General features: G+C 40.9%; 1 protein-coding gene across 3 annotated transcripts in view; it reads right to left on the reverse strand.

Annotated features, from left to right (window-relative positions):
- Positions 1-1,315: 1,315 nt before the first annotated feature.
- The window catches only part of CRHR2 (corticotropin releasing hormone receptor 2), a 149,480-nt gene continuing 132,842 nt past the window's right edge, over positions 1,316-17,953 (reverse strand). For all 3 annotated transcript variants that reach the window (XM_065669265.1, XM_065669266.1, XM_065669267.1), the window contains 3 exons: positions 17,281-17,416; positions 15,582-15,623; positions 1,316-3,647 (listed from right to left, as the gene is read on the reverse strand). In XM_065669265.1, the coding sequence (XP_065525337.1) occupies positions 3,507-3,647; positions 15,582-15,623; positions 17,281-17,416 (319 nt within the window). In that variant the 3' untranslated portion in view covers positions 1,316-3,506. The remainder of the gene's footprint in view (positions 3,648-15,581; positions 15,624-17,280; positions 17,417-17,953) is intronic.

Here is a 17,953-nt window from a genome sequence, read left to right on the forward strand (position 1 = left end):
TGCACTTGTACTTCAGAGCTGGGTATATGTCCACAGCAGTGAGGAAAATTGAGGATGGATCTTAGCTCTTCAGCCGTGAAATGTGAAGGGCAGGTTGTTTTCATTGCTAACGTGGGCTATACTAACTCATAGTTATGGTACTGAATAGGATCTTACTGCACCTAATAAAACCAAATGAAGGATACAGGTAGACAAATAAACTTAAGGAAGCAAAAGGTAATATTGATCACTTGATAGATTGAGGGAAACAGTGTTCAAAGCACTATTTCCTTGGAGACTACTTTGCACTCCGTTTCTATGGCAGCTTTCATCAAGAGAACTTGATTGCCGTAAAGTCTGCCCGGTCCTTGTTGTGGAGGACAGAAAGATAGGAATTGCCTCTTTATTTGGAATGAGAAAAGGGCACTGAGAGGGCATGAGCCTGTCAGGGTGTGCGCCTGACACCAATTTTACTCATACCAGTAAGAGTCCTTCTCAGGACTTCAAAGGTAAGGAATCCTTCCAGGGACTAGAAAACAGGCTGATGGTGACCAACCTGCAAATGAAGAGAGCTCACTTATGTGCCTCAGCTTGTGGCTCCAGAGGCATCAGAACATGAGCTCCAGAAAACACGTATTCCATTTCTTGTTGCCGACCAGGCAGTATGGTGCCCACTGAAAGTATAGGCAGCCTACAAACCAGTCGTAGGTTGTATACAGGGCAGCCATGTGCAGAAAAGCTACAGCTCACGCTATATAATATGTTGAGCCTCATCTCCAATCTCAGATAGGAAATCCTCAGCTTTTTTTTTCTTAAATCCTGGCTTTTATGACCCCCCCCCCCCCCCGCCCCGATATGCTGTGCTCAGAATTCCACCTATCTATATCTCTATCATGCACCTATCTGCTCTGCACTGACAAAAAAAGTAAAGCTGCCCTTAAGATAACTTTTTATTGCTTTTTTGGGGATGGTCTGAAATCTTGCTTTTACAAGGCTGATAGTAGAAATTCAAACTTGATTTCCATCACAGTGCTCTAGAGAAAATGTGCCATGGCTGCCAGTACCTCAGGCCTGACAGACTTCAGAAAACTTCCGTGGCAAAACAAGTAGGGGTAGTGCATGTGTTAGAACGGCAATCACTTCAGCATTAACATAAGCAGTATGTCATTAATGCTCTATGCCCACCATGATGGTTTGAAACAGGGTCCAGTGCTGGAAGGACTGAAAATCTCTGCTTTGGACAAATACCAATAGGAAAAAGGACTTTATTTTTTGTAAAATTACACTGCTGGTAGCAACAATAATCTGCAATTTCTGTTGTATTGCAAATCCCTTTTTCATTTCAGACTGGCCTAGAGACAGAGCAAATGCCGAGGTACTCAATCCACAAATTTCTAACCCGTATATATGTATATCTGCCCTTTCAAACACAAATGCCAGGAGACTGTGCATTGCAATGGTGATGCATACAAAATGAATAAAAGCACTGACACAGTCCTCTCTCACCAGGCACTTTTGTTTCCCAGCTGAAGGTTTGCATCACTTCGCAGAACTAAGGGCATTGACAGCAGTGAGTGGCATACGCAGGCACAATTCCAGTCTTAGCTGTATCTCCACCATACTGGGATCTATCATGATAGTTGGCATGCCACACGGAAGGCTATGTGAAGACTCTTCCCTGCTCCTCCTCTTTGACAGAGATGACAGGTCTAACTAGACAGAATCTCAAATCTCCCTTCTCCCTCCTCCCTCCATTACCTCACTGAGGCACATAAATCCAAATGAGAGTTAGGAGGGGCAAACATTACAAAATTTTAATTTGTTGAGGCAGAATGGCTTAGATTGGATTTTTGGAGCTTTGAGCAGCCTGCTCTAGTGGAAGGTGTCCTGGCCCGTGGCAGGGGGTTGGAACCGGATGAGCTTTAAGGTCCCTTCCAACCCAAACCATTCTAGGATCTTATGATTCTATGAACTTTGCTGTGCATTGCTAATCAGCTCAAAGCTGAATGTGATTGAGCTGTTAGGACAGGATGCCTCCAAAATCAGGGCATTAACATCAGCGTTTTCCAAGATATTTTCCAGCCACACATACTCCTTCTAAAAGCTAGCGAGAAATCAATTTAAATCTGAAAGTTTAAATCCAGCTTGTGCTGGAAAGTCCTCTAAAACATGTGAAGAAAATTCAGAATAAGCATGCTAAAGGGGAAAGAGCAAATTGCTCCATCACTGGTTAAGATACAGGTGATGGAGAATATATTACACAACTTGTTTTTTGTTTTCTGCTGTTGCAAAACCCAATGGAGAGAAGGGGCGCACAGAGGGACAGAGATTCAGTGTAACACCCCGAGATGAGAAAGGAGGCATCATTATATAACCTGTTGCTCAGATTTTATCATGAGGTTGTTCTTGGCTCACTATCAGACAAGATTTCTTTCCCTCATCTTAGATACAAAACCATTCTCAAGATAGGTCTCCTCTTCCTTTCCAGAGTAAAGAAAATGATACCTTGTTTTATTGAAACTAACCCAGAGTAGTGTTTATTACTGAAAATATACAGAATTTTTGAACATCACATAAAAAGCCTAGTAGATACATCTGCTCTACTTCAAAATGCTCAATAGATAATCTTGGTGCAGCATGTAGCACTATCCTCATAATGCAAACATCCTCTCCTCATTGTTTTTACAGTGCTTCCCTTTTATATTTTTAAAACCCAGAAAACATGTTCTGCTGTCCTTCCCCACCCCAATCCTCTTAGCTGAAAAAACACAAAGACTGTCCAAAGGCTACTTACATTGTGTTGAAAGCATGTGGCTAAGAGGAATATTTTATAGAGCTATCTAGAGATATTGCTGTCCTTTTCGAAATTCTCTGTATGAACAGAGCATGGGTCTTGCAGGGCAAAGTGCCCTGTGTTAAACAATCCAGTGATGCCCTGGACAACTCCCAGTCTATCAAAGGGAGAAATGAGGAAGGTAGATAAATTCGGGTTTTTCACACCACCTTGCAGATGCTCTTTTTCTTGCTGCCACTTGTTCTCAAATGACAGTTTTGCAGAGAAGTAATTTTTACAAAGAAACAAGAAAGCCATGGGCTATCTATACACAAAACTGTTGAAATCATTGGGAATCAATGTACAGGGTGAGATGGGCAATATTTTAAAAACAGTTCTTGTTCACCACAATACGGAAGGGAAAAACAAACAAACAAACAAAAGGTGAAAAAATGTATTGTTCCAGCCAGTGTGCTGTTTTAGACTTTGTACTGCGAACTTCCACAAGGTGCAGTCAGTGTTGAATCTCTTTCTTCTTTGCTTCGCCACCACCTACTTCAGGAGGCCTTTGCCTGGTTGCCTTAAAGCAGCATCATAAATACAGGAGATGAGAGTCCGCAGAAATACGATGGGCACCTCATTGCAAAAGAGATCAGTGAAGAATAAAGGAAGAAAGTTTGAAGAAAGGGGCTTGGGAAGAGTGAAGAAAGAAGAACCCTGAAGGCCACCAGGTGCACGTGTATGTGAGGGCGTATCACACGGCTGCGGTCTGTTTGATGCTATGGAAGCTGATTCGTGTTGGAGAGGTGGGGATAGACATGGCACGTGCCACACGCACTCGGAGGGAGTGATGGTCTTGCCAGCGGTGCCATCTTTTCCTGGCAGCAGAACGGACCTGATGAAAAAGCAAAAGAAAAGAACATGACCACTTAGAATACTCAGGTGTTCTCTGTAAAGGGCACTAGACAGCACTGAGACAAATGGTGGTATGTGTAAACACTGAACCATGCAGGGCTTGATGCAGCTGCCTAAACAAGGGCATTCACTTGATATTTTCTTGGGTACTGTACTCTGGGAACAGCATGGGTTTCCCATATCTCATATGTCTCATATCTCACCACTTAGATAGTCCAGGGCATTTCAAATGGCAATAAATGCCTAAGCTTATGCAACTGGATCAAGCCCTCAAGATGGATGCACCTGATGGAGGTCTTAGAGTGACCTATCACAGGGGCTATAGTTGCCTCTGTGTCCCTTGTATATGAATAACCACAGATCATTTAACTAAACATTTGAGTCTACGACACAGACAGACCTGACCTAATCCCTGTTAGTATTTTCTACAGGCAGCGGAGAGCTACTTCTACAGTCAACAGGTTATCCTCAAGCACACGGCTACAAATAGGCCAGATAAATCTTGAAATGCCTTTTTTTCTTTTTTTTGTTTGCATGGACCATAGGGAGAGCCCAGGAACCCTGGCTCAAATATATATATATATATAAGCAAAAGAAAGACAAGTGATAGGAATCCCAGCCTACACGCAATGGGAGGGAAGGCTTGATATACTCCTAACACAGGCTGCAACCAATTCCTGCCAAATCACTGGCAGAGAAGACTCAAAGTCAGAATCTGGAATGAAACATTTAGAACAATCTCTGGATACTTTTCTTTTTTTGGCAAGAGCAATTGAGACCCCTAACCTAGGCAGCAAGGTAAGCTTACAAAATCAGTTGGGATGAATCTGGGTCCAGCTTCCTGGACAGTCAATGGGTTATTGTACTCATCACACTTGGAAAGGATGTTGACATTCTGCTGCCAACCTGGAATCCAATGCACTTTTAAAAAGAGAGTATTTTTACATATAACCTTTATATCTAGCCGGGTCTCCTTTGCTAAAACCACACTGTTTAGAAGGTGGGGTTATAAATAATATAAAATAAACATTACACCTCAGCTACTGACCCACAGCTTCCTGACTTCCTGACCAACAGAGCACCAGTCAATATGATCAAAGAGCATGATTCATCTCTTCCTAAAGTAGATGTCCCAGGTAGGCCAGATACTGTGGTCAGATGAAAAATAGCTATTTCCTTTCACTAGTTTTAAAGTGAGTCTAGACAACTAGCTCTGTTTTAGATGTCTGGATCACAAATTTAGCTAAATTTAAACAATATTGATATCTTATCCTGAATGTTTTTCAGTCTTTAACGTACTTATCTTCACAGCATCCCTCAAAAGTAAAGGAGTGCTCTTATTCCTATTTTACCACCAGCAGGCTAATGCTTGGGTATTAATAGCAGTGATGTTGTTGTAGAGTAGACCTCGATGTGGTTCAGCTACCATAGCAACTGTACAAGGCCTGGGATGAGTTTACACAGCCTGTGTGAAACATGCTGACACAGCTTCTCAGCTACCAGCACCTGAGTGAGGTAGAGCAAAGCCATCCTGGGTGTATCTGCAATCACCACCAGGACTGCAGGGAAGATGGTGTTAAAACAAATTGTCTGAAGCTCTACAGCCACTGCTTTTCTCCATTTCTTGTAAAACCTGGTGCTTGCCTTCAGGTACAGGGTGAGGGCTACTCAAAACGTAAGGAACACCCAACCCCACTTCAGAACAGCTCCAACATGCTCTCTAATGGGTGCTCAAATGAGTTGATGAGCTCTAGTAGCAGAGGTATTTCCCACCAAACCACACACGCTGTCAGTATTAGGTGTCCTAGATGAACAGGAATAATGCCCTGATGGTTAAACCACACAACAGTTAGAATAGAATAGAATAGAATAGAATAGAATAGAATAGAATAGAATAGAATAGAATAGTTAGGGTTGGGAAGGACCTCGAGATCATCTAGTTCCACCCCCCCTGCCACAGGCAGGGACACCAAAGTTAATAAGGAGGTCATGGGAAGGGAGGATATGCACTCCTCTCAGATGGTTTCAATCATCTCAGGTCTTGGTGGGCCTTCAGGGACTTAGATCCACAGTCTGCAGCATAACTACTTAAAACCTCTGAACTGCTGTGATCTGGCACCAAACAGTCCCCTCTGATTACCAGCTTTGTTCATGAAATACACTCCATACACTGGAAAATGATTTTGCAATTGCCCTCTTTGGTGCCTTATCAGGGAGTCCTAAATGTGGAAATGTGGCTTTTCTATCAATCAGAGCCCTTCTAGAAGGCACAGACTGGGGAAATTGGACCTGAGGATCTCTTTATTTGATTATTTTCTCAACTATGTGTGATCTGTGCCACTTGATCTGACATTCAAGACAAGTAGACGCAGATGTTTATACTAAGGTGAGAAGAGTGCCATATACAGTTTCTTTCTTTAGATTTTGAATCAAGTATTTGTTCAATATAAAATAGTGATTTTTACCTTTCACAGGCGTGGGGCAGACCCTAGGAAAATAAAGATTATGAGGGAACAGGACTGCTTGCGTGGAGAAGAGGAAGAGTGAATATCCAGTGAAAGAGGAATTAAAATCAAAATACAGCACTTCCAGAAGCATAAATGAATTTGAGATAAGGATAAGAATAATGTTGTTAAACAACAGTGCAGGGGATTTCTGGAAGAGCCTCTCATTATGAAGTACTAGGTACAAGATGACTCCACTAGTTTCAAGATGGGGTTCAGTCAGTTTATAAAATGAGTTAAATGAGATAGGTCAGGATGGGCTGACTCAGTCATATACAACTACAGTAGAAGCCAGCCTGGAATGCTGACTTGCACTGTCTCATCCAACTGACCTCAGTGGTTCATTGAACCCTCTTCTTGAAACATGAGAAACAGTGTAAAGATGTGTCATGGTGTTGCACTTTCCTGGTTGCCCACTATTTTCAAGCCCATTGTGGTTCTACCTGGAGTGGCAAAGGGATACTTATCATAGAATCACAGAATGGTTAGAGTTGGAAGGGACCTTAAAGATCATCTAGTCCCAACCCCCCTGCCATGGGCAGGGACACCTTCCACTAGATCAGGTTGCTCAAACGGGGCAGACACAGCTTCTCTGAGCAACCTGTGCCAGTGCCTCATCGCCCTTATAGGAAAGATTTTCTTGGATTTAAGGGAGGATATAACATACACACAAACGCAAATACATGTGCCAGTATACCTACAAGGTGGGGGGATGCATCTCTTTGGAAAGCTTGATACTTAGTCTTGGCCAATTAATTATGTTTTTAATATAGACAATGGAGAAAGAGATATGACTACTCTAAGGAGGTGACTTAGATATGCGGAATAAGTAAGTCCTTGCTCAGTCTTGCTCCGAGTACAAAACCAGCTTAGCTAAATGTTGGGCACTTAAGATATAAGTATGGTATAAATACCATGTGAAGTGTCAGAGGGTAACCACTGCCATGGGAAATTGTTCCATGAAGAACATGTGACTTGACCTGCCTCTTGAATGCTCATTTCTCCCCAGATGTCAATAAACACTGACATATTGTTAGAAAAGATTTTTCCCCTTTCTGCTGGAAATTCACCCTCGTACAAGGAACCTGTAATTCACTTAAGTCTTTCGAAGAAAGAGGTGAATTTCTTCACCTTTGGTGCAAAAGCAGAGTGTTCAATCTTTGGGTACAGCACAATCTTGCTAAAGACACTGATAGCAGATTGGCAGTCCTCTGTGTTCCTGTACCCCAGGTACTCCTACAGCAGCATTCTACTGGGTCATGAAAAGGGGGAGTCACCTGGTGGGCTTTTTGTTATTCTGAGCAACCGGTGTGAACAGATACTTATTCAGCCAGTGAAGCCAGATTAGATTTATCATTTGTGCTTCAAGCCGATCAAGTCAAAACCAGTCATCTAGAGACAAAGACGCCAGTCTAAACAAGCAGTTGTCTGAATGGCTTTCATGATATGGTTCGCTTACAAGCTTTGAGAAAGGATAAAAAGTAGTAACAAAAATGCCTGTACAGCTGGAGCCATTCCTAGTGGACTGGGAACATGGAAACAGACTCTGGACTTAAGACAAGGGTGAGTACAACGCATTTCTGAATGACAGAATAATTCACTGCAATTAGGATGTGACCAGAGCGCAAGCAGAAAAGGTTAAGCTCGAATTTATCTCTTACAATTGAACTCAGAAACAAAATGTTAGCTTAACTTCAGGTCAGGAAAAAAAAAAAAGAAAAGAAAACTGGCTGTGGCTGCTGTAAGACTGTGTTAAAAGAGACCCTGAAAAAGCTATTACACAGAGGAAGAGTAATAGAGAAAGATAAAGTAAAATAGCAACTTCAAACCTCATTGTTAATATCCATGAGAGCAACTACATCTATCCATTAAGCATTTGTAGAGTCAGTACTATATCCTAGAGTTAGCATTAGCACACCTATCACCTGAAATTAACAGCATTTGCCTGTAATAGCCCAAAGATGCTACAGGCTATTGTCAGTAGTTACAGCTTAACAAAGAGTCTCAGGAATACAAATGATAACCTTCATCTCTATGTAACTTTGGTTGCTGATATGGCAAAGAGCTGCTGAGCAGAGCACTCAGTTCTCTGTGTTGACCCTTGGCCAAGGGTCTGTCTTTTTCCTGCAAAGTTAGTCTCTCAGAATAATTCCTTTTAGCTCTTTGCACTTTGCATACTGTGAATAATCAGTTTCTGAACATGTGGTCAAATCAGATTTACTACAGGCATAGGTTTGCTTTTGATAAAATAGACATCAACTTTGTATTGCTATTATTTATGCTAGACGCTGGCTGCTGGCTAATTTCTTGCAGCCATCAATTAGAAATTAGCTGAAGAAAGAGCCTTCAGCAACATTAAAAAGCAGGTTTTGAAAGAAATGTCATGTCTTATTAGCAGAGAGGAAGAGAGCTTGATCCATTTACACCGTGCTTAGAACAAAGGGGCCCATTCACTTGGGGCTTTTCGACTTAATGCTGAAATGTAATAGTAGTAATGTAGGTAGAAAGGAAGGGTCTGATAAAAAGAGTAGTCATGGTAATGGAAGCTGGAAGTAGACTACTGGGACCCTGCCGTACTCTGTCCCCAGAGAACATCCCTCACATGAAAATGTTAACAAGTGAAGGGCAAAAGGACAACAGGTACTCTCCAACTATAGAATAATCAGTGTTCGGTAGACTGTGACTACATAACCCAAATTAAGTTCTTGCTTTGCTCATATGCAACATTTTACTCCCAAAAAACCTGATCCAAAGGTAATGAAATAAATGAAAAAAGTTTATATAGATGTCAATGGCCTTTTAAATGGTCTGATTTTTGTGCTATGAAAACAGGTTTCAGTGATAAATTCATCAGGTTCCAACTACACTTAAGTGCCTTTGTGCTGTTTCAGATCCTTGTGCTGCAGTTTGGAGGTAAGTGGAAAATAACTTTAAACTTTAAGCATCTTTGCTTCTGAACAGCAGTGCAAACTGTGGAAGAGTTGATGAAGATTTATTCTGTCTTATTGTAAGCTACAGATGAGTAAGAGTGACTTTCAAGGAATGTCCAGATCAACAAAAGGGAACTGACTTCAAATTTCAAGACACTGTGCCTGACTCTGCAGCATAACCCACTTCCATGAAGTTTCTGAAGACCTCATCTCTCTGTATCAGATACATAAGAAAGGCCGTAAGGCACTGGCAACAGTTCATCAAAAAGAGACAACAACTAAAATAGGTCATTTGAAATCTGAGTGTATTTGAGTGAATTATTGCCTACAAATGAAGTTGAAGACGATGAGCTGAACTGTGTATGTGCATGTATTAGATGTCTAATCCTAGGGAGATAAATCCCATCCATTACATAAAAGAATTTTAACCAACATAAGGTGATGCCTTACATGATACCTTGAAAGCTTTCCAAAGGGTTAGGGTGTCCCTTAAGGGAGGAGGAACAGTAAACACTCTGAAGAAGCTTATGGGTCAAGATCCTTGGAAGGATTAATTGCAGTCCTGAATGGAAGCAAAGAAACAAAACAGCCTAAACACAGAGACCCCTGGAGTGACAGACCTGGGGATAGGCAGATTAAAATGCTAATACTCTCAGAGAGACAGGAGTCTTTATTTCTTGTAAACAAAGAATATTGCTGAGCAACTATACATATATCCTACATGACTTCTCACCCTATTGGCATGGATTTACAAAGCTCCCAGGAGAGTTAACCTCTCAGGTCAAAGATGGTCACGTTACCATTAGAATAAAAACTGAACCAAACGTATCTATAAAGATGCCAATATCATTTTCTAATCGTCTAAGGTAGGGAAGGGATGCAGTCAAAACAATCTGCAAGGCTCACGGGAAACAAAAATGAAGCCAGGGTGGATTTTTTCTTTTCCTTATATAGCCTACATTACACCACTATTTTATGTAACATTATTTTCTTTTCTGCTGGTCTGCAATTAGCCTGCTTAGCTGGTCTGTAATCAATTTGCTTGTTGAAGTCTTTGGCAGCAGTTCCATACAACCTGCACCACCTGCCAGACTGGGATGTTGAAGTTTGATTTCTGAAATCACGACAGTACAATTCTGTTATCATACATAACTGCTAGAGAAGCTAGAACCAGTTCTGACTGGTTACAACAATGTGTCACATATCTGCAGTAGAAGAAAATGCTGTTGCTTTCCTCTGGGCCACAAATGACTGGAACTAACCACTAGAGGAGTTGTGAATGCAATCAGCCCACCTCTACCCTCCGTGATTTTGTGTGGAGTGCTGTGCAGTCACCTCACAAGAGCAGTGTTTTAGTGAAAAGGAAGATGGGGTAGGGAAGGACTGTCTGACCGCTTGCTGCCTTTCACCATGCCTGGACTTTTCAATTTTCGCTCTCTGGCAGGACCCTGATCTGAAGACAGCTACTGTAGTTGCAGCAATGAAGGCAACCTTCTACAGAACACAGGGTGTAGGAGATGGGTACTGACAGGGGACTCAATCCTGGAATTAACTGCTGCCTGGTAGCCCCAAAGGGAAGGTTTCACTCTTTCAGTTGACCCTATATTGTCCAGGCATCCTCAGTAGTACTCATACTTCCACTGGGAGATGGAATTAGATTTTAGGCCTCTAGTCCACCCCCATACTCATATTTATTCAGTGATTTGAAGGAGCTCTTAATGGACATCCTTTGGGTTCAGAATGATTAATGTGAAGTCTGCTTAGATGGATGGTGGATGACCATTTAGGTGGCAATTCACAGCTGGCAATTATAATGAATAGCTTCCCAAGATGATCAGATCAAAGTAAGCCACTTTGAGCTTAATAGATTTTGAGAGACAGATAGTGCCTAGGATCAACACACAAAAAAATAAACGTATTTATCCTTGCCTTGCACCTTGTTGTGAGAATAATTTACAGTGCCATCTAACAAAGTAACCTGTTCTATTGCACTCTGTTTGTGATTTCTTTCTAAGTCAGCTAATTGCTTTCCATTTTAAATGTTAATTCATAGCCAATTATCAATATTGACCAGATAATACTAGAATCTGAGGTCTTCTTGAGGTAGGAATTCGTGCTTTGCAGGATGAGTTCAGACAGAGTATTATATGAAATTAAATTCAGTTTTGTGATCTGTGAGTTGATATAAAAGATTTTGAGGAGCACCTGTGTTTTTGCAGTCATTGAAAAATAAGTTTACAACTTAACATTCATTCTTTTCAAGTGGCATTTAACATAAACACATACATATTTTTTATTGTACCATTTTTCATAATATCTTAAATTCTCAGAAACCTCTTGTCATCAATTTTCTTGGAAGTCCAGAGATGCTCTTTGTCACTCAGATTAAATGAAATTTGCATTCAAACATTTGCAACAAAACATTAAAAACTGTCAACTTTGTATCTAAACTGCCTCTTCTCATTAGGTTCACTGGAAGAATTTGTGTATAATGTGTTGGCTATTCAAAGTCTGAAGTATCAGTACCTCCAGCAGAGAGGCTGAAATGATATAGATTGTCTCGAGACCTGGCCCATCAGCTTAATTCTCCCTGCAGCAGACAAAGCTGGTCCAAGATCAGTGGGAAACATTGTGTGTTGTGGAAAGGAGGGAAAGGGATGTGTTTGTATCCCCATGTCAAATGCAAGGAAATAAACTCATCCCATTTTAAATCTTTTGCATGGACTGCAATGTAATAACTGAGGTTTTTCCCTTCAGTGACCCCATTGCTGACCTGCCAGACCCAATCACTGCAAAATCAGGGACAAGAACTTTTATGGTGATATTTTTATTACCTAGATGCTATCCTCAGTTAGAGCACTTGAGGTGCTGCCTTCTCCACTAGATCATTAGATCTATTCAAGCAGCACAGCTGTGTGACTCCTCTGATCTGGGGCAAAAGATGTCACAGGAGGAGAAAGACTCAAAGTCATGAGGATACCCTTGTTTAAATCAAGAGAGGCTACAAGATGTTACAAAGAAAAAAACCTCTTTTCTGTTTCAGTTGCCAAACTTCACAGATAGAATACTGACAAAAAGAAACTTTGATTACTTTCATCTGTGATCATAGAATAGAATCACAGAATCATAGAATATCTTGAGCTGGGACACATACAGATCACTGAGACCAACTCCCTGCTCTCTTATGTAGGCAAACTCTTCTTAGGAACACACTCTGAGTGCTTTAAGAAGTTGATTTTGATCTTTAAACCTAATTTTAGTTGTATAGAAGTTTTGAAGTTATACAGACTGAGATGCTCAGACATTGTAGCAACTGGATCAAGCTAGTAGAATTCTGTTTATTTTCAGTTCATAAAGGTTTGTCATGACACATGGCTCTGTTTTCTTTGACTCTATCACCATGCAGCCTTATGTTATCCTTCTCCCATTTGCTCAAATTCTGGTAACTGCTATTAATGCTACTCTTGTACCCAAACCAAATAATTCTCACATCAAAACAACTGAGAAATACTCTTGTCACATTTACTAAGTTTCACTGCAATGTATACATGCAATACAGGCAACAAATTAATTTCAACTTTTTCTGTTCTCAAAAATGACTGGGGTTAATTGTAGCTTCTCCTTATTCTGAGAACATTAAAATCTAGCATGCCTATGCAAAGGCTGCATCCAATTACCTTCATCACCACTTCTAGCAGAGATGCCTCTCTAAGAGCAACCGATGTCAGAATCCAAATGATATTTTGGTACTTCTGTATTTCTCATGTGATGCTGTTCACATACACAGGCCTTTTAATAGCAGATAACTGAGGAAAACAATGTACTGCAAATCTAACTGAGCAGTAAATGACTTTACTGCTTAGATATGGAAGTTTGCAGTAAGAAAACACAGTTTCACTATGCTAACAAGCAAGGTCTTTATCTATGTCTCAGTTGGCAGTGTAGCCTGTACAGACCTCTTACTTCACAAAAAGGCTAAACACGGCATTATTGCCAGCTTTTGAAATGTGATGTGGCCTTCAGGATGCAATCTGGGAAACATAAGCTCTTTTTAGAATGATTTATGGGTATGTGGAGATCTAGGGAGGATAGGCACTAACACAAGGGAGAGCTTTTATAATAGTATAATATAAAATTCATCTTTTTTCTTGAAAAATATGATTGCAAACCCAGAAAGCACTGAAAATTCACTGAATCTTGTACTTGTTTCTGAGCTGTGCAAAGCTGAAGCTAAAACAGAGCAGGAAATTGCACTCTTTAAACTTTTATGATACTTCAAAAACATTCCCATATCAGATTTAGATGAATCCAAAGTCCTTTCGCTGTTTTGAAATAGTCAGTGCTGCAATATTTGGGGAGTTTAGAATTATATTATACCTCAAAGAAGTATTTAGGGAGTTGCCATGGTTTAGGTAGTCAAGTGGAAGATACACGTTAGACAGAAACATATGGCTACAGGGAAGATTTAGCTCACAAATTCAGCTATTTGTAGGTGTCTACAGGTGAGCAGAGTGCCTAGGCATGCATAATAGTTAATGGAGAGACAGTCCACACTTCCAGTGAAGTCTAGAGTTGTTCATGTGAGTAAATGGAAATGTCTATTGTAGGCTAAACTGACAAGAAGAGGATTGTATCCACTGGCTTGAATTAGTAACATAGCCATTTTAGAAGCCACTTGTATACCGCTTGGCTTCTCACTTGCAGTCAGAAGGTATTAATCTTCTATAGATCCTATATCATAACTGGTAGAACCACATGGATGCCTCAGATACTCTATAGCCTCTCAAGTGGCACTAGATATCTGTGTTCAGGGAAATTAATCAAGATCACCTACATCACCCAAGCTGGGTGTCTTAACCTTGAACTGACTCCCACAGAAGTGCCTATTCCAAGTGTTAACAGTAGTGTGGTACCTGAGAAAATCAGTTACGGACATCATTCCATTCCAGACCTGGTAGTAGTCTGTTATCAAGGCATAGAAGTACATGACATGAATCATCCTGCATTTCAACAAACTTGATTATGTATGAAATCACTTAAGTTACAGGAAATGGCAGGTTGGCTCATGGCTTTGAACAGAGAACCTTGGAGTGCTGTAGTGAAGTGAGTTGTTCTCCCAGTACAAGGCAGCTGAAAGAATCCCAGAACAGCCAAAAAAGTGGAAGACTGGTATGAACAGCCAACAGGCCCTAGCCCAAGTGCACAAAATGGACGTGAACTAGGATGATACAAAGTCCTGACTGAATAAGAAATCATGTGGCTTGGGTTCCAGCTCCTGATGAATATGAGAAGTAATACTGAAGGGACATGCCAGACCTTTGGTGCCTTTAACCTCATCAGACTGTACAGCACAGCAGCTCACAAAAATAAAGCATGGTCATGAGCAACTCTGCTATACGGCAAGGCAGTCCCTCGGTTAAGGTGCCTGTACTTCTTGGGGAAGATTTCACCTCACTATTTATTCAGAGGCAAACAGAGTGGTCGGAATTTATTGAAGGCAAGTTGGAAAGAGAACTTAGAACACTCTGCTGCCAGTATGTAAAAGTAGCATGTGCTTAACCTCAGAAAGCAGCGTTGCTTCTTGTTAACATCACCTCAGAATTAATGAGGAAGAGGGGACATGAAGAAAAAAAAACAAAAAAACAAACCACTGATCTTGGTTCTTCATTGGCTGAAGTATAGAAAATTCTGCAGAGCAGCTGTGTGGGAAGACATGCCCATCCTTTCTCATAGCCCACAGTGAAGTTAAGAAGCAGCACAAATCAAGTACATACCAAATGGAGAAGGAATAACTGAGACACAGCATTAATTTCTGCAGAGACACAAATTTTGACTGGACAAGATCACACAGTTAAACGCAGGTAAATGAGACACCGGCAGTATAAGTAGGGAAAAGATATAAATCTCTCACACTTTGGGGTGTAAGTAAAACACTGAGGGATATTAGTGAAACCTTTCTTGTCTCAGTAGCAGTACTTGAAATTAATTCTTAGGAACACTAGTGACCCTGTCCCCAATCCTCTTTTCTGAATGCAATGGGCACTCATCATTCAGAGATAGAGATGCTCACAGAAAAACTCACTCAGCTCAGCACAGCCATAATGAAATAAAAATGGATCACCTGCAGAATATCTTTAACAAGAGCCCAGATCAGAAGAAATGCCCAGAAATCATATTCATAATTAATGAGAAACTTCAAAAAAAGCCTTAAATTGAACAACAAAAATCTGAGAAAACTCCTTTTCCTCTGCCCTGCTCTCCCAAGCAATAACCTGATTTCGATAAACATTTGTGAACAAAGGACACCTACAAAGAGAACTGGGAAATTCAGATGCACATTAACAGAAACTTTTGGAAACGCAACAGACTAAAGGGACTATGACCCCATGTAAAAAACATCTCATGTCTCTACAATCAGGCATTCAAGTAAGTTCCACCTCCCAGGAATTAACTACACCAACAAAAGGGGACGCTACTTACCTCACCATTCAAAAAGCAGTAAAATACTGACACAAAAAAACCCTGTAAAGGATAGAAAACAGTCAGTTATTAAGTATGAATTTCAACACACAGAATCAGGGACTGAGCTGGGATCATCCTGAGCAGAAACATAATCTTGTTGAGATCATCCACCCTTAAACAGATGAAATTGGTACTGTACAACTTGATAAGAAAATAGTTAAGCATCCTTCAGCTCATGGGTGAGACATGAGAGCTAGAATCTAGGCAGCTCTTCTACTAACAGAGGGCATTGCCTCTGCAGCTGTGCTAAAGCATATCTACAGCTTCCAGCTGCCCCCCTAAAACAGCACAAACGTCTCACAGGTACTATGGTTTGCCTGCCAGATCTATATGACTGTCTCAAGACACTTTCAGGGAGGTGCCAAATGACCTGTGATGGTCTTGTGTGGGCAAGCATATCATCAGGTTGCTTAAGTTCATCTGAGCTGAATTGCTCTGTGGAATCTACTGACAGCTGTGACTAGACCCCCGTAATGACTGCAAAGATTGTAATGACTATAACGGAAGCTCAGATGACAACGTGATGACACTTTCATCTCTAAACCTGTGAACAGAATCCAACCCATTTTGCTTTCAGAAATTGACTGTAATTATTGTCATCATAAAGGATGTTTCTTACATGTTTCTTTATAACACTAACAATAAAATAACAAGTGTAGCATTTTTTAAGACATTGAGTATCAGCAGATAAACAGTACAATTAATTTTAGGGAATGAAAAATGTGGATCAGTTAATAAAAGCTAAGGTTCCTTTGTTCATAGATAAAAAGGAACATTTCTCATTTTGGATATTCAGTTGTGATTTCTGGTGGGATGTTCTCTTTCAAAGCTAAACATTCAATCAGTAAAAACAGTAACCCAAACATCACAACTTTTGTAATCCATAACCCTGTATTTGGCTTGACAGTGTGTGTGCTGTATATTTGTATTGATATCCTGGGTATCAGAGTGCTTGTTCCTGCCCATATGAGCGAGAAAACATTAATGTCAAACATAGTTCCGCCCTAGTTCAGTAAGGTCTTTAAGCTGAGGTAAAGCTGTAGGACACATCTACAAATCCAGAAGGCTGATACAATTACTCATGTTCCACCGCCTTTAATCCTGACAGAATTATTAAATTAAGGGGAGGGAGGAGATAGGTATGAGTTCTTATTTCGTACAGTCTTGATAGCTGAGTGCATGTACCACTGCAACAGAGCTGGAGTGAGAGACTGAGCAATACAGCTAACGTCTTAGTGAAGTTAGCCCAACTGGCAGGAGTTGTTTCCCTTTGCTTTAGCAACACCTACTCTAAGTCTCAGATCACTGTGTGCTTTGCAAAGAGAGAGGTTCCTTGGGAGGCTGATTTCAGGGGCAGTTTAGGATAGAGGCAACATCATCTCTCTCTCCGTTGGCTTTAGATGGAGCCCAGGTGAGAATTTGTAGCTACAGACTGAATAAAGCACTGATATTAAGGGAGATAAATCCCTCCAGTACACAACTGAGAGATGTCCACTCCACATGACACGCTTATCTATCTATTATGTAAGCATGAACAAAGCTGACCTATTTTCAACTAATATTTCTATCACGGACTTAATTGCCATAAATTTCATGGCTGAAATGCACTGAGGATCCTTTCAGCCGTAACTGATACCAGCTCTAAACATACTCTTACCTGAAAAGATTGCAGGAAGGAATTGAAATAGATGAAAACAATCTGGGAAATGTCATCTTCACCAGGGTTGACAAAGAAAAGCATGTAGGTGATGCCTAGCAGAGGCAGAAGAACTAATGTTGCCTTGACTGCCTTCCTGTGGGCAGGAAACAGAAAACACAAGTGAACACAAGAAAAAACAACTGTGTTATCTGAACCACTGTAGATTGACCCAATCCAAATAAATCACTTCTTAGTGGAGAGAGGGGATGAGTCTCAGAGCAATTCAGAGGGAAGTGAAGTACCTATATCCGCTAGAAAGGGACCTGAGGTGTCTCCTTGAGACAATTCAGCACCTGCACATGTCAAACAGGGTGAGAAGAAAACAAAAGGATGGCCTAAGACATGTCAGGGCTATCTGAAATGTATAGCCACTGGAGGAAAGAAGCATTTTAAGAGAGAAATTCATGTCAATTTCTGTCCAGTGTCTATCACTAGGGAAGAGTTAGGGAACCCAAGTTCTCCCTGTGGGTACTTCCATCTCACAAGGCATGCTGCTAGAGCTCAGGGTGATGTAATAAATGCGCAACTTAGCTGCTGACCAAGGCAGGAATGCAGTGCTCACGAGACCTGTTCTATGCCCATCTTTTGATTCTGTCTGGAGTGTAAATGTTTTCTCTCTTTCTGCAACACC

This window comes from Lathamus discolor, chromosome 2, assembly GCF_037157495.1.
Source record: "Lathamus discolor isolate bLatDis1 chromosome 2, bLatDis1.hap1, whole genome shotgun sequence".
Classification (NCBI taxonomy): Eukaryota; Metazoa; Chordata; class Aves; order Psittaciformes; family Psittacidae; genus Lathamus; species Lathamus discolor.